This window comes from Rhinoderma darwinii (genome assembly GCF_050947455.1).
Source record: "Rhinoderma darwinii isolate aRhiDar2 chromosome 12 unlocalized genomic scaffold, aRhiDar2.hap1 SUPER_12_unloc_14, whole genome shotgun sequence".
NCBI classification, from domain to species: Eukaryota; Metazoa; Chordata; class Amphibia; order Anura; family Rhinodermatidae; genus Rhinoderma; species Rhinoderma darwinii.
In genome coordinates this window covers 242,274-269,021 of record NW_027461867.1, presented here as the reverse complement: position 1 = coordinate 269,021, position 26,748 = coordinate 242,274, and the positions used below count along the sequence as shown (strand labels likewise).

General features: G+C 40.3%; 1 protein-coding gene across 1 annotated transcript; it reads left to right on the top strand.

Annotated features, from left to right (window-relative positions):
• Nucleotides 1-3,643: 3,643 nt before the first annotated feature.
• On the top strand, nt 3,644-18,198 carry THBS1 (thrombospondin 1). The gene is made up of 22 exons (XM_075847806.1): nt 3,644-3,761; nt 5,060-5,146; nt 5,454-6,031; nt 6,194-6,269; nt 6,667-6,854; nt 6,954-7,067; nt 7,344-7,437; nt 8,124-8,297; nt 8,668-8,844; nt 9,166-9,339; nt 9,427-9,554; nt 9,644-9,796; nt 9,894-10,112; nt 10,199-10,306; nt 10,786-10,945; nt 11,169-11,287; nt 12,298-12,532; nt 12,646-12,873; nt 13,005-13,276; nt 13,405-13,502; nt 13,811-13,950; nt 16,404-18,198. Exons 2-22 carry the CDS (start codon nt 5,080-5,082, stop codon nt 16,409-16,411), a joined length of 3,510 nt encoding a protein of 1,169 aa, XP_075703921.1. The 5' UTR covers nt 3,644-3,761; nt 5,060-5,079; the 3' UTR covers nt 16,412-18,198.
• Nucleotides 18,199-26,748: the final 8,550 nt, after the last annotated feature.

Genomic DNA, 26,748 nt, shown 5'->3' with positions numbered 1-26,748 from the left:
AATCTTAATACTTCAGCATAACAAGACATTTTGGACAATTGTAGCTTCCAACTTTGAACTCAATAATGACTGCACCCCAGTGCACAAGGTCCATAAAGACATGGTTGGTTGGTTGGGGGAGTTTGGTGTGGAAGAACGTGACTGGACGCACAGATCCCGGACCTCAATCCCATCCAACACCTTTAGGATGAACTAGAACGGAGATTACGAGCTAGGCCCCCTCCCCCAACATCAGTGTCTGACCTCAAAAATGTTCTTCTGGATGAAAATCCAAATCTAAAATTCCCATAGACAAACTCCAAAATCTTGTAGAAAGTCTTCCCAGAAGAGTGGAAGAAGTTTTATCTGCAAAGGGGGGGGAGGGGGGGGGACGACCAACTCCATATTAATGCCTATGGATTTAGAATGGCATGCCAGTAAAGGTCTTGTAGGTGTAATGTGTAGGTGACTAAATACTTTTGTCCTCATAGTGTTCAATGTGTATGTGTATGTAATATGTGCACCAGTTACTAGAAGAGCATTTCCTCCTTAAAATAAATAACAGTTCATTTTAGTCCCTGGATTGTCCTCCTATGTAAGGTCCCTTATGTTTCAGTTCAACTATTGGTCTCCGACGTAGATGCTGGATAACAACCAATAACATGGGCAAACTTGGGGGCAACAGGTTTGAGATATTAAGGAGAAAAATAAAGGATGCAAATTTTTTGCAAAATTTGCAATTGTTCTTGCCTCTGGCCACTTTTGAAAGTGGCAAGAAAAAAATAAGCAGAACTAATCAGGAGGGGATGGGCCAGAAAATGTATTATTAATGACTTGGCGGAAATGATAGTGCAAATCTCTGCCTGCTCATTAAAGACGTAAGTTTCAATTACTGTCGATTTATGACTTGGGTATGAAACGTTAGTCTTAATCTCCCCCAAAAATTCTGTCTCCACTAGAGGGAGCACTCTGCGTACTGATTTATTATTGAGGTCAATAGAGTCTGTATAAATAAATATATATATATATATATATATACTTTAGTATCTAACTGATTAAAAAGACGTATTATCTAACAACTTGGACTTTGCACTGAAATTATGAGTTTTGCTTCAGGATATAAAATATTTTCTCAAGTTGAGAGCAAGTTTCCATCCCGCTGATTGTACCTATAAGCAGCTAGAACATTTTGCTTTCTCTGCATTGCTACAGACGTCTATCCAAAAGCCTTTCCCTCCCTCCTTGCTGATGTCACAGCCCGGACATGAATGGAATTCCAGACTTTGGAGCTATATCAGTTCTATAACTTTGTCCGACACATAAATATTTAATCATCTAAGTATAAAGTAGACTGTTCTGGCTCCGAAAATCAAATAAAGAGAGAATTCATCTAATCCTAAGGTGGAAGTCATGCTTATGCAGTCTTTTATATTGCTTTTACCTTTTTACTGAGACTTGTTAAATGCAGACTGGTAAATACAATCTCTAACATTATCCAGATCACATGCTCCCCCTAGTGGCCACCGATGGAAGGATACCTAAAAATCAAACCCTATTACATAAAGGTGATGTCCCTGTCACTGCCATAGTATTAAGGATTGCTATATAAGTCAGGTGCATTAAATCCGTATTGCATAGTAGGCACGCTTTGTGCCGCTGTATGGCACCTCTGTAGTTCACTGTATTATGGAGATATTCTACCCAAGAAGCATTAGTTCCGTAATACGAAATCTGACGGGACGTCTAGTTTTTCTGATGAATTTCGTATGAGTCTGACAGAAGAAAAAACTATATAAACCTGTGTATGAAATCGGAGGCCTACTGAGGTACAGTAGGGCCCCATCGACTCCTACAGGTGTTATATTACGCCTCTGTACTCGGAGGTTATATGGAGGCCTAATACCCTGAGTATCTGAACCCTTAGAAAGGCTAAATTCAGGTTCCTGGGCCTCATTTATCAAAACTATCTAACAGTAAAACTATCGTTGTTGCAACCAATCAGAGTGCAGCTTTCATTTTTCCTCAGCAGTTAAGGAAATGAAAGCTGAGCTCTGATTGGTTGCTATGGGCAACAGGAAAGGTTTTAATGTTAGGTATAGTTCACAACGAGTTTTTCTACGCTGATTTTGACACGGAAACCGCTTTGGAATTAGCGCCAAAAAAACGCCCCCAAATCTCACTCTATTGATTTCAATAGGAGGTAGAGCCATTTTTTCATCCCGGGCGCTTTTTGACCACATGCAGGGGAAAAAAAAGCGGCATGCCCTATTGAAATCAATGGGAGGCAGAAAAAACACTTCGTTTATTTGGAGAGTTTCTGCATTTGAGAAGTCAAAAAAAGCGTCCAAAAACGCTTGCATTTCAAAATCTGCTTAATCCTGAAGGAATTTTGAGGCAGATTTTTTTAAGCCTAGTTCACACTGGGTTTCTTGAGATGCAGAAAAAATCTGCCTTAAAACTCCTTCAGGAATTTTTAGGCAATTTTCAATTGCCAGCGTTTTTGGACGCTTTTGTCTTACGTTTTTTGCTGCATTTCCCGCGCTTGTTGAATCTACCTCAAAAACGCGTCAAAATCAGCACCAAAAAAACGTGTGACTCTATCTATGTGAACCGACAGCAAAGGGTGCGGGGAAAAAAAGCGGCATGTTCCGGAACATGCCGTGGTTTCCGTCTCTGACCTCCCATTGAAATCAATGAGAGGCAGCTAAAACCTGCAGCGCTCGTTTCTGAGTGTTTTTCGCTGCATTTTATCTCCGCAGTCCTTGCATTATATTCAATCGCAACGGGCCAAAAAAAAAGCCACGAAAAACGTAATAAGAAAACATTAAAACAAAGCCGTCAGTTCAAAAACCGCCTCAAAATTCCTTCAGGAATTTTGGGACACATTTTTTCTGCCTACAAAAAACTCGGTGTGAACAGCGCCTTAGATTGTAAGCTCTTATGGGAAGGGTCCTCTCTCCTTTTTTTATTCCTCTCTCTATCCTTTTATATTTTTTCTTGCTTCTGATTGATTATAATGCGCTATGGAATATGTCGGCGCTATAAAAAGATTATTATTATTTTTATCCATTTCTATAAATCTACTATCCTCTCCTGTCACTAGGTTACATGACGGCCGGCCATGACGCTCCATTGCTACACAGATAAATGGCCGGCACACACTGTTCTGAACTTTCATACTTATGCGTCAGACTTTGTGCAGACACATATGAATAATGGCGGACATATACGCCATGTTCGCCGTGCCCCATTACACCGCCTCACAGGAACGAACTCTCCGAGGGGCCATCGTTTTCCTATAACCTAGCAACCGCCATGTTTTGCACCAACACTTTGATATATATGCTCCATTGCCTCCACAGTCTGAGTCATCCCCCCCTACGCGCCACAATTCGGGAATGTATATTGGTATGCACACTTTTCCCTTCTGTATTCCTTTGTTGGATTTCATTGCAATGAAAAAAAAAAAGCGATGGATCTGTGTCATGTAGAAATTCCTCAGCATGCGTCAGAGGGTTATGGGCAGCTTGTGTGATAGTTGTGTCTCTCCCTCATGTTGTGAGGTAATAGAATAAACAGGAGCCCGTTTCCTGCCTTCCCGATGCTGATTGGCCGGGGGGACACTCCAGGAATGTGAAGGCTCCTTTATATAGAGTGCCAAACAGCTCAGAGATCACAACGCCTGCAGAGCACACATAGAGGAGTACACAGCCCACTACTGCAGAAGACCGAGGACACCAAAGTCACCAACAAGGACTTATATACTCTGGGCACCTAGAAATGTAAGGGGACGCAGCGCTTCATAAGGCTCATTGACTTTTATGATATTCTGTACATTGCTTGTGGATGTCTTCACGTTCAGTCATTTAAATTCCTATAGACTGAATGTATTTATTGGCTTTTTGTATTATTGAATGTTACTTTTAGCTATTTTACGCCGGTTTATGGTCTTTTAGCTGTATATGAATATATTGTGCTTATAGGTGTATTGTTCAATTTGTAATGTTAAATACTCTGCTACCAATCAGGGGTTCAGATACAAGAAATGTTTTATTCATTACTGGTATACCAGTTTATAATTCTATTATTTATTCAGGGACGGGCACAACTACCTGTTACTTGGGGGTTTGTCTTCTGACCCTTTTTATCTTTTAGCATAAAAGTAACGCTAAGATTTTTTTTTAGCCCTAATCACAGAGATATATGTGTATAATGAATATATGTATATGGTATACAAAGTATATAGTATACAGTGTATAATATATATATATATATATATATATATATAGTGTATAATAAAGTTATGTAGTTTATATATGTATAGTCTATATAGTATATAGTGTATAATTTATGTATGTCATTTATATATGTATAGTATTTATAGTGTATAATATATGTATGTAGTTTATATATTTATAGTATATAGTGTATAATTTATTTATGGTGTATAGTATATAGTATGTGTAAAGTTTATATATATATATATATAGTGTGTGTATATATATATATATATATATATATATATATATATAGTGTGTGTGTGTATATATATATATATATATATATATATACACATGTAGGTTTTATATGTATATTTAGTGTATATATATATATATATATATATATAGTTTGTATATTTAGTATATATATATATATATATATATATATACAGAATCATATATATAGTTTTTTGCATTCATGTATATAGTATATGTATATTTAGATGTGTTTATATAGTGTGTATATAGTTTACATTACATTATATTGTACTACAGATGTAATAACATGAATGCGGTTCATCTTCTACCTGCCCTCCAGCAACACTTTGTTTTTACAGCGTTCTACTTATATAATTTGATGTAATTATCGTAATGTCGTTGAACTTGGTTTTCGGCGATCTCTTTACACCCCCTTTAGTCGTAGATGATGTATTAGACTTTCTTTTGTCAGACTTTGCCCTAGTTCAGACCATAGTCTCATTACGGTATGATAGGGGATGTAAAATGCTTCCGATTGCTGAAAGATGAATCGTGGGTTGGATATAGATGATTATTAATGTTGATTTTTTTTTTTCTTTAAGAAATCATCACGTTTGGCAGAATGGGGATCATGAGGGGTATATTTCTGCTAGTAATGTTGGCTGTACCTCCAACAAAACAAGCTTCAGGTAAGAAAGATTCACCATGCCATTATACAATAATATACCTTACTTATTTATTATACTTTATATATTACACTAATATATTTCACTTTTTTTTTATTATACTTTGTATATTATTCTGGTATATTTTACTTATATTCCATTATACTATAGTCATGTACAGGTCAAAGAGGAGCTAGTGATGTCCTCATAATATTTAATTTGTTCTTTTGATGGTTGTGTCATAGTCACAAATGAAGATTTAGATCTTTAGACGTCTTGTATCATTGATTGATAGTTATTAAATGTAACACTTTTTATACTTCTATCACAGAGAATCGAGCAGATGACAACAGTGTATTTGACCTGTTTGAATTAACTGGACTAAACCGTAGAATCGGTAGCCGCAAAGCCCTTGGAGTCCTTCTAGCAAAAGGTCCAGATCCATCAAGCCCGGCTTATAAAATTGAAAATCCCAGTAAAATCCCACCACTTCCAGAAGATAAATTCCAAGATTTGCTGGATGCCATTCGAGCCGAACGAGGCTTTATCTTGTTGGCCACGTTGAAACAAACAAAGAAGACTAGAGGTGCCCTGTTGTCTATTGAGAGAAAAGATGGCACAGGTCACGTCTTTAGTCTAACCTCCAATGGTGAAGCTGGAACACTAGACTTGAGTATGAGTGGAGACGACAAACAGCAGGTAGTGTCTGTTGAGGAAGCTAGGCTGTCTACTGGCCACTGGAAGAACATTACCTTATTCATCCAAGAAGATCGAGCTCAACTTTATGTGGGATGTGACAAGATGGAAAATGCTGAGCTGGATGTGCCCATCCATCACGTTCTCAATGGAGATTTGGCAAGCAGTTCCGAACTTAGAGTGGCGAAAGGAGGAGTAAAAGACAACTTTCAGGTAAGCCATACAACAGCAACTTAAGAAATGAATCAGACAGACGTGAACTTGTGGAGTAGCCTGACTTATCAATTTCATACTAATGACTACTCCATAATAATGTTCATAGATAATCTGAAAAAATGGTCTACTCCATTGTAAATGATGGTTCTCTTTTAACAGGGTGTGTTGCAAAACCTGCGTTTTGTGTTTGGAACCAGCATGGATGTGATTCTGAGAAACAAAGGCTGCTCCAGCTGTAAGTACAACCGGTCCAATACCACATGCATGAAAATGATGTATACATTAGGTAAATAGTTGAAATATCATGAGGAGACCACAAGGTTTTCAAACATACATCTAATTTTTTATATACCCCCCCGAGCTCCTCCTTTACTGTTTAAAATCGGTAAATACCCCCCAACAACTACCCCCAACAGGTAAAATAAACCATTTTAGTTCATCCATAGTTAACTAATTAAGCTCCGGGGGACTTGAGTAGAGCAGGACAAGCCAGGCTGATTAGATCATCCATGGATAAGTTTTGGGATGTAAGTGTAGTTACCCATTTCCTTCCCCTGATTTTTTTTTTACCAGGTAGCATCTAGTTTAGGGCAGCAAATAATAAGCATTTTTCCATTTTCTCTTTTCTACAGCAAACTATGACATGGACAATTCAGTAAATGACTCTCGCCCAGCTATCCGCACCAATTACATTGGTCACAAGACAAAAGATTACAATGGCGTTTGTGGTCTGTCTTGCGACGACCTGAACAATATGTTTTTGGAAATGAAAGGTCTACGGGCCGTCATCTCAACTCTCCAGGACAAAATCCAAAAAGTGGTAAGTTAAACCTGAGCAATCAACCACTTTAAAAAAAATAAAATGAAACCCTAAAAAAAATTTGCATTGTAAAAAAAAATGTATTCTTATTTTTCTTAGAGAGAGGAAACTCAGATACTTGCCAGTGTTGCACCAGGATGCTTACATAAAGGAGTGAAATATAACAATATGGACGAATGGACCGTGGACAGCTGCACCGAATGTACATGCCAGGTAATATCATGTTCTTGCTTATAGTGCCAGTCTGTAGCGGGTTTATAACCAACAATACCACTCCGGCTAGACTTCCTTAAAATAAGATAGATGACTCAATATGACAATATCAAATTCAATACTATGGTTCCCTATAGATTATGATAAGAATCAGAACTTAAATCCACTACAAATACTTGGCCGAATACTGTATTAGGCCAAGATGCTGGTCATAAGATGGTCCTACTCGTTGACTTCTGAATGTTGACTGGAGTCCTTTTTTGTTTCTTTGTGCAGAATTCCATAACTATTTGCCACAAGGTTTCCTGCCCCGTCGTGCCCTGTACCAACGCCACTATTCCAGATGGTGAATGCTGCCCCAGATGTTGGCGTAAGTATTCTACGAACTGGCAAAGTATAGATGAACGTGGTCTAATGAAGGTGTAAGGAGTTAGACCAGGCACCACTAGTAAAGCTCTTGAACCTCTCGTACATAAGCTGGTGATTCATATTCCCGCATACCTCCATTAGCATTTTTGTGTGCTCAGGAGGTGTATCTGAAGCCTCAGGCCTAACATCTCATTTTAAAAGGCATAATGACAAATGTGCAGATATTAATCTTGTAAATGCTAAACAAGTTGATTCAGGACAGATATAAAATAGCTCTTATGAAAGTAGGACAGCTGCAAGTGCTGAACATTGATGGACCTGCTGAGTCCTGTGTGCTTCATATTTCTATCTCCCTGGCATGTATGGAACTCCCCTACAACAAATCCTCAGCTTGAACAGCCAAAATCCTCATTTATCTACTAAAACCTTTTTCCAATTATCATAAGTTATGAGTCTGTTTCCTTCATCTTCTCAGAAACAGTCGTCTGGATTTAATAAAACTAAGCTTACAATTTAAATGCAATTCATGTAATCTGTCCATTACTATGGACCATTTACACTTACGATTTATGACCATGAGAGCCTTACTTCTACTCCAGTAGGCTAGATCAGGTTCTTCGGTGTTAGTATGAATGAGACATTTGGGTAAAAATGTTTTATTAAATTTTATGGCTTTTTGTTTTTCAGCAAGCGATTCTCCCGACGATGGTTGGTCCCCATGGTCTGATTGGACTTCATGCTCGGTGACATGTGGTCATGGTGTTCAACAGAGAGGAAGATCTTGCGATAGCCTTAATAACCGCTGTGAAGGGTCATCAGTCCAAACCAGGTCTTGCCATATCCAAGAATGTGATAAGCGATGTGAGTAATTCAGATTTGTATTATGGAATTACATTTTGGTAGAGAATGTGGTTGGAAGACGTGTGTGCCTATGACACCATTGATGTCTTATTCGATAGTCCTAATTCGGCATGTCAATTTTAGTTGTTTTTCAATAATAGTTCAAAGTGCGGATATAATCTTCTTATGTCCTTAAGTTCTTTTCATCTTAAAATCGTCTTTGATGGTTTTAGGATTTGAGGTCACTACCTCTCTAGAACTAAAATAAACTTATCACATTGGTTTTACAAGTTTGATACAGACTGTACTATGTTTTTTATGAATCGACCATTCAGGTTTTGTATTTCTATTGAGTTAGGCGTAACAAATACAAATATTGCATGTTTTCCAGTTAAGCAAGATGGTGGATGGAGTCACTGGTCCCCTTGGTCATCATGTTCTGTGACCTGTGGAAGTGGTCAGATCACTCGAATCCGTCTTTGCAACTCGCCTGTTTCTCAGTTAAATGGCAAGCCATGTGTTGGAGAAGGAAGGGAGAACAAGCCATGCCAGAAGGATCCTTGTCCAAGTGAGTGTTCTTCATTGTTTTGGGACTTCTTCTCATGTCGTCATTTAATTTGTTCTTCTTGATTGTGATGAAGATGAAACTTCACTAAAAAGGTCACATCATGCACAAGTTAAATGAGCAATGATTTATTATGTCAACTTTCCAGTGTGTGATGAGTGTGACGATCATCTAAAGGTCACATCAGGGGAAGACAAAGACCTTCATAGACCCTTCTTTGTTTCCACCATGAATACACTATTTTGTCACGATTTCTGCAGTTTAGGGACAGTTTATCTAGAAAACATGACTCATAAACGTTTTTTTCTGGTACCTTTTTTCCAGTTAACGGTCAATGGGGACCATGGTCACCTTGGGATACATGTTCTCTGACCTGCGGAAGTGGTATGCAGAAACGTGAGCGTCTTTGTAACAACCCTAAGCCCCAGTTTGGTGGTAAAGACTGCCTTGGAGAAAATGTTGACAACCAGATATGTAACAAAGAAGACTGTCCTATCGGTAAGCTATTAGGAGACATAAATTTACTTTTTATCTGTAAGAAAGTCTTTTTCTAGGTCCTAACAAAGACATGTGTCTTCTTTTAAGATGGCTGTCTGTCTAATCCCTGTTTTGCTGACGTTAAATGCACAAGTTTTCCTGATGGATCTTGGAAATGTGGTGGTTGCCCAAAAGGCTACAGAGGAAATGGTGTTGAGTGTACAGACATTGACGAGGTTTGTTAGCTTATTTGATAAAGCCTCCACAACGCTCATCATATCTGGCATTTATGTTATGTTCATGGCTTAAACATTTGACCCAACAGTGCAAGGAGGTGCCAGATGCCTGCTTTAATCTTAATGGAGTACACAGATGTGAGAACACAGAGCCAGGATACAACTGTCTCCCATGCCCTCCACGATACTCTGGCACACAGCCATTTGGAAAAAGCCTTGAGGATGCCAATGCAAACAAACAGGTTAGTTATTTTTTTCTGTCTACTTGCAGTCTTTTATCTTTGAGTGTTCAATATATAGTATGAGTTCATGGTTAAAACCCCTATTTTTGCATACTAGGTCTGCAAGCCACAGAACCCTTGTGCTGATGGAACACACAACTGCAACAAGAATGCAAGATGCATCTACCTTGGCCATTACAGCGATCCTATGTTCCGCTGTGAATGCAAACCAGGGTATGCTGGCAATGGAATCATTTGTGGTGAAGACACAGATTTGGATGGTTGGCCAAATGAGAACCTCACTTGTGTTGCTAATGCTACGTATCACTGTAAAAAAGTAAGTGGATCTGAACTTTCGTATCATACTGTAGGTAAATCGTCAATGTTGCGTACACAGATGACTCACAATATTATTTCTTCTAGGATAACTGCCCCAACCTCCCAAACTCTGGCCAAGAAGACTATGACAAAGATGGAGTTGGAGATGCTTGTGATACTGACGATGATAATGATGGAATCCAAGATGATAGGGTAAGAAATCAATGGCCGCATTCATGTTTTTAGCATTACATTTCTTGGCTTCACATTGAGTTAAACAAAATAGCATGAAAGTAAACACTGCTGAATATATCATATGGTTGTGAAATTTGCCCAGTATATTGTGAAATCTTTTGGCTAGCTTTATACTATGAAGTGTTTTGCTAAGACTGGACTTTGCAGGAAGCTTGTGGTCAATTTCACTTTCAAACAGCACGCTACGAAACTTTGCAACAAGCAGATGTTACTATCCCTAAATCCCATACGTAGATTCTGACATTTAAGTGATACTTTTTGAGCAAGGCCTACAAAACTTCAGAGCCATTTGTTTGAGCTAAAAATATCACATTCCCTTAGGTAAACATACAAACTGTCAAAAAGGAAACATAAAAGCTACCAAGAATGTTTTATCTGGACAAGCAGAGCAAAACATAGAAAAATAGCAAGACATTAATGTGTCTATTCTTTTGTAGGACAACTGTCCACTTATATACAACCCTGCTCAATATGATTATGATCGTGATGATGTGGGTGATCGGTGTGACAACTGCCCATACAACCACAACCCTGACCAAGCCGACACAGATGCCAATGGAGAAGGAGATGCCTGTGCTGTGGATATCGATGGGGATGGTTGGTATTTTTTCACGACTTGGATTATTTTATCGACAATTTATAACAAATTAGATAGAAACTCATAGTAGCTACTGATGGAACCTAAACCTAAAAGTGGGATCTAGATAGTAGTGGCAGGATTATTATTTTTGGGTATAAGGTCACTACTAACGTTATTGACTATATTTTGCCTTGGAACAATCTGTACACTCTTATAACATGACACATTATGATTTTTCAGGTATTCTTAATGAGAAAGACAATTGCCCCTATGTCTATAATGTAGACCAGAAGGATACTGATAAAGACGGAGTTGGAGATCAATGTGACAACTGTCCAATGGAGCACAATCCAGAACAGGTATATTCTCAGTCTTCTCAAGCATTATGGCAGCTTTATTGTAGAGCCATAACCATAGGGGGTGTAGAGATTGCAATTGTACCCCAGCCCTGGAGCCTGAAGGTCCCTTTGCCTTATATGAAGATATTATAGGTGATGTGTGATAGTTAGGGGGCCCAGTAACAGATTTGCACTGGTGCCCAGTAGCTTCAAGTTACGCCTTTGCTTTAATGTCACCATATATAATGCTCGGACATTATGAACAAACCATCCACCAGGTTGTAGGTTGGACTTGATGGACCTGTGTCTTTTTTCAATCTTATTAACAACAGTATGTAGTCTTATGTAACCAGCAGATACATCAGATACAGTTTCCATGTTCTGCTGACTTTTGAGGTTTCGGCAGGTTGGCCTTCAACGTTTTCTACTCTTAGAATAGTGAACAGTCTTATGCATCAGTGGATAGCTGACCATGAGGATTACTAGTTTAGATCACCCTGTCCATGCCATTCTGTATATCATGGATTACCTACTTTTGTAAAGCCCTTCCTCTTTAATCTTACTTTATTGTTCAGTGTTAAGCTGAGCACATGCAGAAATTCCATAGTATCACAGTCCAGATTTTTTGCTTTCAACAGTTGATTTCCCACAAAACCAGAAACTCATAATCCTTGCAAAAACCGTTTTATACGTACAACACCAGATTTAGTCATTCCATTCCCAAGAGCTCCAGGGATTTCCACTACTAAGAAAATGCTTGGCAGCATATCATCATAGAGCTAATATGCCAACATGAAAGCAGCACCACGAGTTATCTTAATACCATGGCACTCTCATAGTCATAAGCCTAAAAATCCAGCATAGCCCAAATCCACTGTAGTACATAAGCATATTTTAGTTCTACACATGTCAACAATTACAAAATGTTGTCTGAGCAAATGTTTGTGGAAACAAGCAATAGTCTTCTGGCTTCACGTCACTTGCACTTTCAGCAGATGGCTGATAGTCTTCCTTTCTCTATTCGATTTTAGACTGACTCCGACTCCGATCTTATTGGAGATAAGTGTGACAGCAATGAAGATATAGATGAAGATGGTCATCAGAATAACCTGGACAATTGCCCATACATTCCAAATGCCAACCAGGCTGATCATGATAAAGATGGCAAGGGTGATGCGTGTGACCATGATGATGACAATGACGGTATTCCAGATGACAAAGATAACTGCAGGCTGGTGCCAAACCCTGATCAGATCGATAGTAATGGTAAGCCAAAAAATGCTGGTTTACGATGGAAAATGTAATAAGAATTATAAATTACCAGTATATAGTGAATAAAAGGTACACCAGACTCAAAGAAAACTTTTAACTTTTTTTAGGTGATGGACGCGGTGATGTCTGTCAATTCGACTTTGATAATGACAACATCCCAGACGCTGAAGATGTTTGCCCAGAGAATGTAGATATCAGCACTACTGATTTCCGTAAATTCCAAATGGTGCCTTTGGATCCTAAAGGAACATCCCAGATTGATCCCAACTGGATGGTCAGACACTTTGGCAAGGAGCTGGTTCAAACCGTTAACTGTGACCCTGGCATTGCAGTCGGTAAGTATCTAATAGGTTCAAAAAAAAAATGCACTTCAACCATAACACTCTTTGGAATGACTTTTTCACTATTTCTGTGTATACTGTCGTTTTTTAACAGATAGATAACCTGGTTTTTGTTTTTTCCTAAGGTTTTGATGAGTTTAGTGCAGTAGACTTCAGTGGCACCTTCTTCATTAACACTGAGCGGGACGATGACTATGCTGGCTTTGTGTTTGGTTACCAATCAAGCAGCCGATTTTATGTGGTCATGTGGAAACAAATCACCCAGACTTATTGGGACACAACTCCTACTAAGGCTCAAGGATACTCTGGTCTTTCAATTAAGGTTGTGAACTCAACAACTGGGCCAGGAGAGCATTTGCGTAATGCTTTGTGGCACACTGGGAACACACAAGGACAGGTAAGTCTTACCAGATTGGATCTCACCCAAAAATTTATTTGCATAACACAACATCATAGTAATACTAAGTTCTATCAGTGCTCTATCACATCATTAATGGCCTTCTGTCTTTATGTTCTGCTCCACAGGTTCGCACCTTGTGGCATGACCCTCGTCATACAGGGTGGAAAGATTTCACAGCTTACAGGTGGCATTTAATCCATAGACCAAAGACTGGATTCATTCGGTAAGGATGTTAAGTCATACTTGCATTAAAGTCAACAAAAGTGGTTTAGGCTAAAGGCTAAATTTCGTAAATGTATGGCCTTACGTACTAACTTTACAGATAGACATGCTTATTTTTAACATTTGGATCGCACCCACTTTACTTTTATCATACAAATTAATAATTTGCGGAAATTGACACTAGTCTCATGAAAGTTACCTTAGATATCGAAGAGTTTTATTTGTGGGACTAATTACTGGTTTAAGACATTTGCAAAGTTGATTTTTTTTATTATTCCTGACCACGTTTTTTTATTTATTTCCTTTTAGTGTTGTTATGTATGAAGGGAAAAAAGTCATGGCTGACTCAGGACCAATTTACGATAAGACATATGCCGGAGGAAGACTTGGTCTATTTGTCTTCTCGCAAGAGATGGTGTTCTTCTCAGATCTCAAATATGAATGTAGAGGTGAGAACTTTACTAATAACTGTAGAGTCAATTTATAAGATTAATAATAGCTTTCACCTGTCCAAACAATCACTTTGAATCAGCTATGGGGAGCTTCGGCTAAATACATATCTCCCATGCAAATTAATGGCTGTTCATATAATACATGCATGGGCCTGGTTAACTAGAACCACTCTTTGTCAGCGGTCCTCTGTTCATTCCAGCTTTCATAACGTGTGTATATATATATATATATATATATATATATATATATATATATATATATATATGGACAACACCTTTAAATTAAGCACTTTATGTATAAAGCTCTGCTCATATCACACAAGCAAAGGTTATCTCTCAATTATAACTTCCCTAACTGTAGCTAAACAGTCCACACGTCTTCTTTAAAGGTGAAGACTGAATTTTTTAAGGATAATTCGTGACTTTATCTTGTCTAGAAATTAGTAGTATGTGTAAAAAGAACATTGCTTCAACTGAAAAAGTTAGTTATAGTACCTTAATGTTTTCAGTGGCTCTTTAAAGGAACACTCCGGGTAAAATGTAAACACTTCTTTAACTTATCTTATGCCTAGTGTAGGGACTGAAGAGTTAATGCATGACACAGGAATCAAAGAGTAGTAATGAGACAATCCCTGTGTCATGCATTGCCACCATAGGGATCATAGAGAACTAAATGGACAATCCCTGTGTCATGCACCACCCCCACAGGGATCATAGAGAACTAAAGAGACAATCCCTGTGTCATGCACTGCCCCTATAGGGATCATAGAGAACTAAAGAGACAATCCTTGTGTCATGCTCTGCCCCCACAGGGATCGTAGAGAACTAAAGAGACAATCCCTGTGTCATGCACTGTCCCCACAGGGATAATAGAGAACTAAAGAGACAATTCCTGTGTCATGCACTGCCCCCACAGGGATCATAGAGAACTAAAGATACAATACCTGTGTCATGCACCGCCCCCACAGGGATCATAGAGAACTAAAGAGACAATCCCTGTGTCATGCACTGCCCCCACAGGGATCATAGAGAACTAAAGAGACAATCCCTGCGTCATGCACTGCCCCCACAGGGATCATAGAGAACTAAAGAGGCAATCCCTGTGTCATGCACCGCCCCCACAGGGATCATAGAGAACTAAAGATACAATACCTGTGTCATGCACCGCCCCAACAGGGATCATAGAGAACTAAAGAGACAATCCCTGTGTCATGCACTGCCCCCACAGGGATCATAGAGAACCAAAGATACAATACCTGTGTCATGCACTGCCCCAACAGGCATCATAGAGAACTAAAGAGACAATCCCTGTGTCATGCACCGCCCCCACAGGGATCATAGAGAACTAAAGATGCAATCCCTGTGTCATGCACCGCCCCCACAGGGATCATAGAGAACTAAAGATACAATACCTGTGTCATGCACCGCCCCCACAGGATCAAAGAGAACTAAAGAGACAATCCCTGTGTCATGCACTGCCCCCACAGGGATCATAGAGAACCAAAGATACAATACCTGTGTCATGCACCACCCCAACAGGCATCATAGAGAACTAAAGATACAATCCCTGTGTCATGCACCACACCCACAGGGATCATAGAGAACTAAAGAGACAATCCCTGTGTCATGCACCGCCCCCACAGGGATCATAGAGAACTAAAGAGACAATCCCTGTGTCATGCACCGCCCCCACAGGGATCATAGAGAACTAAAGAGACAATACCTGTGTCATGCACCGCCCCCACAGGGATCATAGAGAACTAAAGAGACAATCCCTGTGTCATGCACTGCCCCCACAGGGATCATAGAGAACCAAAGATACAATACCTGTGTCATGCACCGCCCCAACAGGCATCATAGAGAACTAAAGAGACAATCCCTGTGTCATGCACTGCCCCCACAGGGATCATAGAGAACTAAAGAGACAATCCCTGTGTCATGCACTGCCCCCACAGGGATAATAGAGAACTAAAGAGACAATCCCTGTGTCATTCACCGCCCCCACAGGGATCATAGAGAACTAGAGACAATCCCTGCGTCATGCACTGCCCCCACAGGGATCATAGAGAACTAAAGAGACAATACCTGTGTCATGCACCGCCCCCACTGGGATCGCAGAGAACTAAAGAGACAATCCCTGTGCCATGCACCACCCCCACAGGGATCATAGAGAACTAAAGAAACAATCCCTGTGTCATGCACCGCCCCCACAGGGATCATAGAGAACTAAAGAAACAATCCCCGAGTCATGCACTGCCCCCACAGGGATCATAGAGAACTAAAGAGACAATCCCTGTGTCATGCACTGCCCCCTTACGCCCTACACTGGGCATAACATAGGGTATACATTTTGCAAAGAGTGTTTTTTTTAAGAAGGGTATGGAAATATTACCAATATTATGTAATGTATTTGATTTTAATACATTTTTTTTGTCTCTTATTTCTTCCAGATTCATAAATCCAGATCTTATGCATTCAGTGAATGTTAAGAAAACCTGATAGCACCTTTATATATGTTAGATTTGTTCCATCTTTTGGACAATTTCTTACATCCCATTTTCATTTTGGTATTTTTTTTCTGTTGGAATAAAAGATCCACTCCAAGAACCTAAAACTAAGATATGGACATGAATTTTATGTATTGTTTTGCTCAGTGTAAAATATTGGGGTTAATCTCCATTTTTGGAAAGGCATAAGTCTACCAAGGTACTAAAGACTCTCGCCTACAAGTGCCTTAAGGAAATGTATCTACAGAAAGAAAAAAAAAATTGTATTAACCCTTTCGGGGGAGAAAAAAAAGAAAACAATTCCAAAACTCTTAGGTCTATACATTATATTGGAACCAAACAATGAACTACTAATTCACAAATTGATATTTTACTGGAGTGGTTGCTTCACCACAGAAGAGCAGAGTTGCAATAATTCAGGAAAAAGGTGTTTTTTTTTAATTTTTGCAATTTTTTTTTTTGTTTATTTGAGAGACAACATTCTGTCATTGTCTATGGAATCACCGAGTCTGTTGATACATGGTATACCGATGTAGCTATGGCAGCGTTGCAGCTGATCCATATGAATGCATGGGCGAGGTGGACAAAAGTATCACTGCCCGGATGATAGTGTCTGAATGGAGAATGTGGAGCGTATATGTATGTCAGAAAAAACATATTTTTGTTTGAACGTATACAAAATGCACTTCTTCCAGCATTTTGAAAAAAGAAAGAAAAATATATTATATTTGCTCAATATAATACATATCTGTTGGTGCAAGAAAAAAAAGTAAATAAATATTGAATTGACAATAACAGCAAAAATTCAGAGATACAGGTATAAATAATAATAATAAAAAAAAAAAAAAAGTTCAATAGGACACATGGTCACTTTGTTGTTCTTACTTGTCCGGTGGAGGTAGATTGGGCTGGACCGCCATGTGGCTAAGACTTTGTGTTTACAGGCAATAACTTTTTCAACCGCACTTTAGAAATGTGCAGGAGTGAATAGTATGTTGAGAACCAGAGGGAGAGCAAGGCAAGAGGGGTGGAGAGTTTAGTTACAGTACACTCTCTGTGCGAAAAGTTTAAAATGCAAACCATATGTCTCTCTCTGTATAGTAATACAACACCCTAATTACACCGCGGCAGGTAGAAAGTCCTCTAATGCAAAAAAAAATTAAAAAAAAGCCAACAGATGAAACTTTCATGTACAAATATTACCTCATTGTGTGACTGAGAAACAGAAAATGTCTTGGATTCGAGAGGAAAAAAAAAAATCGAGAGATATTTAAAGAAAAAAAAATTTAAAATCTACTGTAGTGTTAATCAGTTGTGTATATACTTACAATGACTTTGTACCCCCCAGGAAAGTATTTTTTTTTTTTTTTTTTTATTATTATTATTAAAGAGTATTGTAATATTTTTTCTATATTTTAGTAATTCCATTGCTTTTTTTTTTATGTTTATGTATAAATGTTTTTTTTTTAATTTGTATTGCTGTTTAGTGTTATGGGTTATTTTTGTAGATATGCTATTTAAATAATTTATGAGGAAACGCTTCCCGTAGTGTCTTTGCTCCTATTTGTATAAACTGTTTTGCACTTGAAAAGAGCTTTGCAATATCTGTCCCATTATTTTTTTGTAATATCAGTGTATACTGTTTGTGATAAAGAATAACTATGCCTTTTGTACACATTTCAAATGTTAACGTGTTTTTTGTAAATTGTACAGCGAATATTGTCAGAAAATATAAAATAAACCATAAAAACTATTAAATCTGTTTTTCTTCTACTTTCTTCTTCGTACCCAAGATATACGGTTCAGTTATTATTATGAGACCATTCTTTTAAAATAAAAGAAACATTAAAAAAAAAAAACACACTATTTTATCTAAATATATTTTTCCATTTATAATTTTTTATGTCATTTTTTTTTTCTTAAAGATATTTCCGGAAATGTCAATAGATGGAAGCTACTCAAGATATTCACGTTTTATTTAGAAATATATTAACTTTACCCTATTAAATGATGAAACTTTTTATGTGTCCTGAACAATTTTGCAGCACATCCATTTCTGGAGGAAAACAAAAATGATTCTGGGTTTATAGAAAGCTGGACAACTGTAATGTCAGCCATTAGTAGATGTCACCTTTGGGAATCCATCATAAACATACTCTACGCCAGTCTTAAATTTGTAGATCCATGAGACCCTGAGGACTTATATAGCCTATTTCTGTTGGATGGCGTTGAATACCATCAATGCGCAAGGTGTACCTGTAGCTAGAAATATCAACTTTACTTTGTCCCTATCATAAGACGTCACTACATCCCAGTTGGTCCTGCAGGTATTGCCTCGTGTGTTTTTGTGTGTTTCAATCTTGACTGATGGTCGTTTATATTTAGCTAAGATCGGATAATGACTTTCACTCAAAAGGCAGCAGTAAATTCAACTTGAAGGGGCTGTCTCATATAGACATTGATGTTGTAATGGCAGAATAGGTAGGAGTGCAGCCACTGTAACGGTGGCAGTCCGGCCACTAGAACAAAGCGGCAGGAGTGCTGGAATAGCGCCACGCCACTTTATGTCCTGTTGGCTCCGCACAGCTATTGACTATAATGAGTGAACTATGCGGCCTACAGTGAAAGCTAAGCGGATCTGACAGGAGATAAAGTGGCGGAACGCTTTCCTACCACTTTGTACTAGAGATAGTTAAGGGTAAAGAGATCAGATCCCTACTGATCAGATACCAGAATCGGTAGGAGTGCAGCCACTGTAACGGTGGCAGTCCGGCCACTAGAACAAAGCAGCAGGAGTGCTGGAATAGCGCCACGCCACTTTATGTCCTGTTGGCTCCGCACAGCTATTGACTATAATGAGTGAACTATGCGGCCTACAGTGAAAGCTAAGCGGACTGACAGGAGATAAAGTGGCGGAACGCTTTTCTACCACTTTGTTCTAGAGATAGTTAAGGGTATAGAGATCAGATCCCTACTGATCAGACATAGATAACATTAGTCATTAGGCTTTATTCACACTGGCGTATTATTACTTCTGCGTGCCTGCGTTGCCTGCTTTTTTTTTTTTTTATAAAAAAAAAAAAGAAGAATGGATGACATTTGAGGACCCACATCCATGGCCTTTTTTCATATTCTTTAACACTTTTTTAGGTAGAACATACACCAAGCATAAGGGGTTATTGACCAATCCCAAAATCTGTCATGTAGTAGTCAAAAAATTGACCATTAATTTCCCCCTGCCCTATGATGATCATGCTCCAGACTAGTTAATGGAGATATGTAGGGAAAAGGACTTTTAGAGATAACATTCTAGTGTGAACACAGCCGTATATCTTTCTTATCAGTTCTCTACTAAGTATCCTGAGCAGGACCCTGATAAGAAAAGTTTACAGCTATGTTCTAATCGCAGCTCAAATAACAGAAGTGTGCCTTCCACCTGACAACCTGGAACAAATTCACATTCTTAGATCAGTCCTATAAAGATTGTGGTCATTAGTGCAACTGGAAAGTCAACACTCTCTGCCCTGCACAAAGTCAGTAGGGTCCATGAAGGTCATTGTAAAGGAATGGTCCACAGCTCCTTATACAAACTATTGTACACTGATGTACCATAGAAGCAAACCATGGAAGATGAGATAAATAACATTAATGCAAGGTTAAAATGGCCTACCAATATACGAGAGGATCCTCCTTTGGGCCCAGATTTTGGCCCAATAATGGGCCCCTAAAACATCAAGGTCCCAAAGGTCCAACAAGTACATGTAAGGCTGTGTTTACATCAGCGTTGTCTTTCCGTTGAGGGGTTCCATCAGAGCTTTCCGTCAGGGGTACCCCTCAACGAAAAGGCAAACGAAAACCTTAGCTTCCATTTGCATCACCATTGATCTCAATGGTGACGGAAACTTTGCTAACGGTTTCCGTTGTTACCGGTGTGAAAGGGTTCCGTTGTCTTGACTGAATCAATAGCGTAGTCGAGATCAATGGAGATCAATGGTGATGCAAAAGGAAGCTAAGGTTTCCGTTTGCTTCTCCATTGAGGGGTTCCCCTGACGGAAAGCTGAGACGGAACCGCTCAATGGAAAGACAACACTGATGTGAACTAAAGCTGACTTTGGAGCCAATCACTTGCCACTAAGTTCTGTTTCTTACAGATTGAATGACAAATAAACTATTTTTATCTTACTAATAATATGTCCTGCAAGTGTAACAATAAGGGTATATTCACACTGTGTTTGCAGTGTATATTCGGGGGAAGCACCAGATAAGCTCCTGGTGCATATGCCGAAATTACCCAAAGGCCCCCTTTCCCCGATGGATGCCAAAAGAGTTTCCATTTTGCATCCATTGGGGAGGTATATATCGGTACAACTTGTTTTTAACTGTATAGAATAGAGAAGTCAACTACCCTATTCCATAACGAGTCATCCCGCAAAAAATAATATATACCACACAGTATACGATTTTTAAACACAATAGCCTATGTGAGATGTACTGTACAGGGATGTCACGATACCAGGATTTGGACTTTGATACCGATACTGTGTGTAGTATTGCGATTTCGATACCAAAACAATACTTTTCCAACAGTAATAAAAAAAAAGTTCTTCCATTTTCTGATGTGAGGCGCGTGGTGTGATGATGAATTTAACCTCCATGCGCCTCACATTAATAGTAATTAACCCCATCATGTTTCTCAGTCATAATTGGTTAATGTGTGAGGTACATGGTGGGGTTAATTACTATTAATGTGAGGCACATGGAGGTTAGAAAGCCATTTATATTTTATTTTTGCACAGTATACACATCATAAATGACGCAAAGAAATTGTTGTGCAGGTTATTACGGCTACGCAAATACCGAATATGTGTGTATTTTATGTATTGAGACTTATTTTAATGTTTATTGTAAAAAAGGTGTATATGTATTTTTTAAAATGTAATATTACTTAATGTTTTTACTTTATTTTTAAACTTTAATGTACTGGCATATATCTATATGCCAGTACATTAGCCTGTGTACGGATAGTCCACAGGCAGTTGTTAGGACATACCTAAGTATGCCCTAACAGGAAATATGGTCAGACAGCCCTGGGGTCTTTCAATAGACCCTGGGCTGTCTGCCCATATATGGTATGTCCCTCAATCACGTCACAGGGATTCCTGTGATGCGATCCAAGGGGCATCCCCCCTTCTCACTTCCCTCTTGAATGCTGCGGTCAGCTTTGATCGCAGCATTCAGGAGAATAATGGCGGAGATGAGAGGTTTCTCTGATCTTCACCGTTATAGAGCGGGGCTGCGGCTGTGTAATACAGCCATTGCCCCGCTCCTGACAATAAGGAGGAGATGCGGGGGGAACATGGGGGGTGTTTTGCAGTGCGCCCGTCATGTTCTGTCTTCAGCGCCGCCACTCATTAGTGCAGCGCTGGCCACATCGCATCATCCTGACGGAGCGCACTTGTCAGGACTCAGGAGCGGGGCAATTGCTGTATTACACATCAGCAGCTCCACTCTCATACGTTCATGTATTACAATACTGAGCTGTGAGGCCGCACAGCTAAGTATCGAAATACATGAAATAACGGTATCGAACCGTTTGAGGGTGCACAGTATCGAAGTTTCGATGCACCGTGCAACCCTAGTACTGTATGCTACAGTATGCCTACATAGTGGCATACGTTGGATGCTTCTGTTAGGTAATTCTCCTGACGTATACCCCCGACGTACACTGCGAACGCAGTATGAATATACCCTAACAACAAAGATAAATGTGCGTGCCTATGTACTACATAGATAGAAGGTGGGCCCACTAATCATTTGCAATTGCGGGCAGAAGCAAGCCCAGTCTGATACTGTATAAATCCAAAAAAGGAGTGTCAACAAAAAGGAATTCAGATTGCACACAGTTACCATTAGACCCGTCAGCAAACTAATAACCACCATTTAAAGCGGTTTATGGCATACCTTGCGGTGCAAGAATGCTTACTATGGAATCAGATAATAGGACTACTATGGGGCCCTGGAAAGGAGGGCGCAGCTCTAGTTGGCTTCGTACCCTTTTCTAATGGGTGGAGAGAACACGTACAGGCAGGCAGCGCAACCTGAACTAGCCATAAGTGGAGAATCACAAGTCCAAAAGTCATATAAAAAAAGATGGGGTCAAAGGACCACCTGGGTGGTTAATATAATTTGGGTGGCCCATCTGCTACATCCATCACTTGTGCACATTCAAATTAACCCTAACACCTCTTGCACATGACCGAGTTCGGGCCGAGAAAAACAGTCTGTGTGTCGGCCGGGTGTCCCGGCCCGACCGCGGTACAGATGAACGGAACTCCTGCCATCATAGACATTTATGTTGCTAGGAGTCCCTGCCTCCCCACGGAACTGCTGTTCTGTACTGTATTATTTTGTTCAGTATGTAACAGCACTTCCGTGAGGAGGCAGTGACTCCTAGCATCATAAATGTCTATGATGCCAGAAGTCCCGTTTCCCTGTACCGCAGTCGGGCTGGGAAATTTGTCCGACACACGGACCGTTTTTCTCGGCCCAAACTCAGTCATGTGCAAGAGGTGTAAAAACATCTTTAATTGCAAAAATGATAGTCAGCGCTTGTAGAGTTTGATATACTGTAATGTTGGGTTAAATATAAAATATAATTACCATAAAATTGCAAATTCAGGATTGGATTTGACTTGTGTACTTGAAATGGGATTTGAAAGTCAGGTCTCACCCCATTACACTTCAGGTCAGTCAATTCGACAGAAGCAGACAAATGGTATCTCTATGTCCTGCTATTTGTCACATTGTTGCCCTGAGGACTGCTATCACAAATTGTGCTGGCATACCCAACTGATCTAATCCGCAGCAGGGATAACACTTTATGAAGTACATACTTGTTCCACTTGGGATATATGGAGAAGTCCTTGGCCCTGCTCCTCAGACCCTTCCCCTGTTATAATCCAGAACAGCGTGCCAGATGATTCCTATTTAATCGGAATCACTTGTCAAAACAAAACTGAAGAGCTTAGTGACAGAGTGTGATTATAGAGAGAATAACTTGGCCACATCTGAGGCTACTGTAAAATTCCACAAAGTCCTTAATGCAGATACAGTAGACGTCGAATCGCGTAGGAATGCAATGCTAAACACATTTGTTACCCCAGTTTTCTGCCACTTATGCCATATTCAATGGCTGCTCCTAACGGACATCAACATGGACTAGGAACTAATGAAAATTAAAAAATAAAAACATATAAAGCTGTATCTACTGAGACTTTTTCCATTTCATGAACTGTTTATGAAGATCAAAGAAGCAGTATTTAAAGGGACTAGTTGAGGCAAACTCTTCTCGAATTCCATTTTTGGGTCAAGGTTGATAGTTGAAGCCAAGATCAACATCGAGTCATTGGTCTTAGAGGTAGTATGCTCAAAGCATTCATGGTACAAATCTAGGTCCTACCAATAGTGGATTAATAGTGGATTGGCCATTTGGTGTCTCAAGTGACATCATTCCGATGAAAGGAAGGTATCTTCAAGGTGACTTCAAGGATCACATAGACCTGCCAGCTGGGTGCACCACACACTCGCTTTCAGCCAAGGTACAATCATTTGACTAGATATAACCATCAGAGAGGGTATTTCTTTAGAATGATGACTGGACAGTTGAGTACACCAGTTGGTATTGGTAATGATGTTGTCATGTGCTGCCCAGATCATGTAGAAAGTATGAATATCTGAGAGGATGAAGACTGGGAGATTTGCCCATATCTGACCAAGAACTGAAGTGTTAATATTTGTCTAGAGATCCATTTTAAACATTGATGCCAATGCTATGAAATATATCACCGAATTTTTAGTGACCATTTAAGCAAAAAAGGAGGAGCTCTAATACTTAAAGAGGCTCTGTCACCAGATTTTCAAACCCCTATCTCGTATTGCAGCAGATCGGCGCTGCAATGTAGATAACAGTAACGTTTTATTTTTTTCAAAAGCGAGCATTTTTGGCCAAGTTATGAGCATTTTTATATTTATGCAAATGAGGCTTTCTTAAGTACAACTGGGCATGTTTAAAGTTAAGTCCAAGTGGGCGTGTATTGTGTGTGTACATCTGGACGTTTTTACTTGTTTTACTAGCTGGGCGTTGTGAATAGAAGTGTATGATGCTGACGAATCAGCATCAGACACTTCTCTTCGTTAACACCCAGCTTCTGGCAGTGCACAGACACAGCGTGTTCTCGAGAGATCACGCTGTGACGTCACTTCCTGCCCCAGGTCCTGCATCGTGTCGGACCAGCGAGGACACATCGGCACCAGGCGACAGAGGCTACATCGACTTACCTGCAAACGCCGATGCTGCTACAGAATCAACTGTGGTTCAAAAGAAATCATAACGGTCAGCTGAAACCAATCCTGAAGTGTCAGATAAATTATACATCCTGAACCAGGAGCCATGTATAAAACCCAAATGAGAACAAAATAGAACTATAGAAAAGCAGGAAAGAAGCGGGAACAGGAAGAAAAAGGAGGGAGGGGAGGAAGCTGACCTCCCACACTTAAGTCTAAAAATTATGCTCAAGAGGCCATAATGGTCCTATACTCCAATGACAATTGAAATCGAATCCACTCACGCCATGTTTTGAGAAATTTAGCATGGGCCCCTCTCATTGATGCCGTGAGGTCCTCCATTCTCATAATCTCCTGGATCTTGCCGAACCACATGCCCACTGTTGGCGGACAAGTTTGCCTCCACAACCCGGGAACACACGCCCTAGCTGTAATCACCAAATGGCGAACCACCGAGCGTTGGTACGTAGACAGGGGGACATCGCACAGGTGGAGCAGGAATAGCGCCAAAGAACGCAGGAGAGAGAAGTCCGTGAATTTTGAAGAACTGCGCCACACCTCAGACCAGAAATCTGACAGCCGCGGGTAGTCCCAAAAGATGTGTAAAATTGTGCCCACTGGCCCCCACATCTCCAACACAGCGGAGAGACCGCAGGGATCATTACATGCAATCTGGAAGGCACCCTTCCTACAGGATCTTAAATCCCGCTTCCTGAAATCTGCTAGCCATGGAAGATTTATGTGTCATAGTAAACAGACAGTCTGTCTGCTCCGAAGTAAATGTGAGACCTAAGTCCCTCTCCAAGCTACTTAAGTATAAAGGTGTGGTAAGAGTAGATGGAGAGATCAGCAGCGCATAAAGTCTGGACAATGAGTGACGCACTGTGGCCATGCCCCTGCATAAGAGTTCGAAAGGGGAGCTATCTCGTGAGTATGCCTGTGGGCTAGGTAGCGATGTAATGAAGTGTCTTAACTGGGTGACCTGCCAAGAAGTAAAGAAGAAGAGTGTCACGGTCACAGGGTATGTGGACCCACTAGGCCGCTTCGCCGTAGCGGGGAGGCAGCTGACCAGGTCACAGTGTATACAAAAGTCAATAGCAGATAGCAATGCTTGGGTACCTGAACTAGACGGTGGCTGTGGCTTCAGCACGGATGGAGGCCGGTGCGGCAGGTAGCACCAGACGTGGCGGGCAGTATCCAATGTAGCAGAAGACACTGGACGTGGCAGAAGACACTGGACATGGCAGAAGATACTGGACGTGGCAGAAGACACTGTATGTGACAAACGACACTGGACGTGGCAAACGACACTGGACGTGGCAGAAGACACTGGACGTGGCAAATGACACTGGACGTGGCAAACGACAGCAGGTGCAGTAGACACGACTCCAACAATGGTAGGCACAGGAACAAGAACAATACGGAATACAGGAACGGGTAACAGGGCACGGGTAACAACTGAAACGAGGAAACACTAAGGGACCATTTGCGAGACAGACTGGGATAGACTAACAACGCTCAGGTAAGGATCAGAAGGCCTGGGGCCTTCTTATAGACTAGGAAATAATGGCAGTTGATGATGATGACGATTTCCTTTGTGCGCGCGCTGGCCCTTTAAGGCCGGGCACGAGCGTGCATGCGCATCCTACGGGACACAACAGAACGGAGCGGAAGTGAGCGCTGGCGTCTCCTAGGAAGGAGATGGGGACCAGCGCTCACGGATCCATGGCTGCGGGCGTCGGGAGGTGAGTAAACCCGACGGCCCACAGACGTGTACGCTACAGCTGTGAGCCGGTCATCCATGCCGAATGCTGTATGAAATTGGCGGCGTAGCCCTTACCCGCCCTCAGCAAGTGTTGGATAGGGCCCCCCTCCTGTCCCGCAGGATTGCCCAAGATAGAAAACAAGGGTGAGGGGAACGGAGAGATCTCTCTCCGAGGGTAGA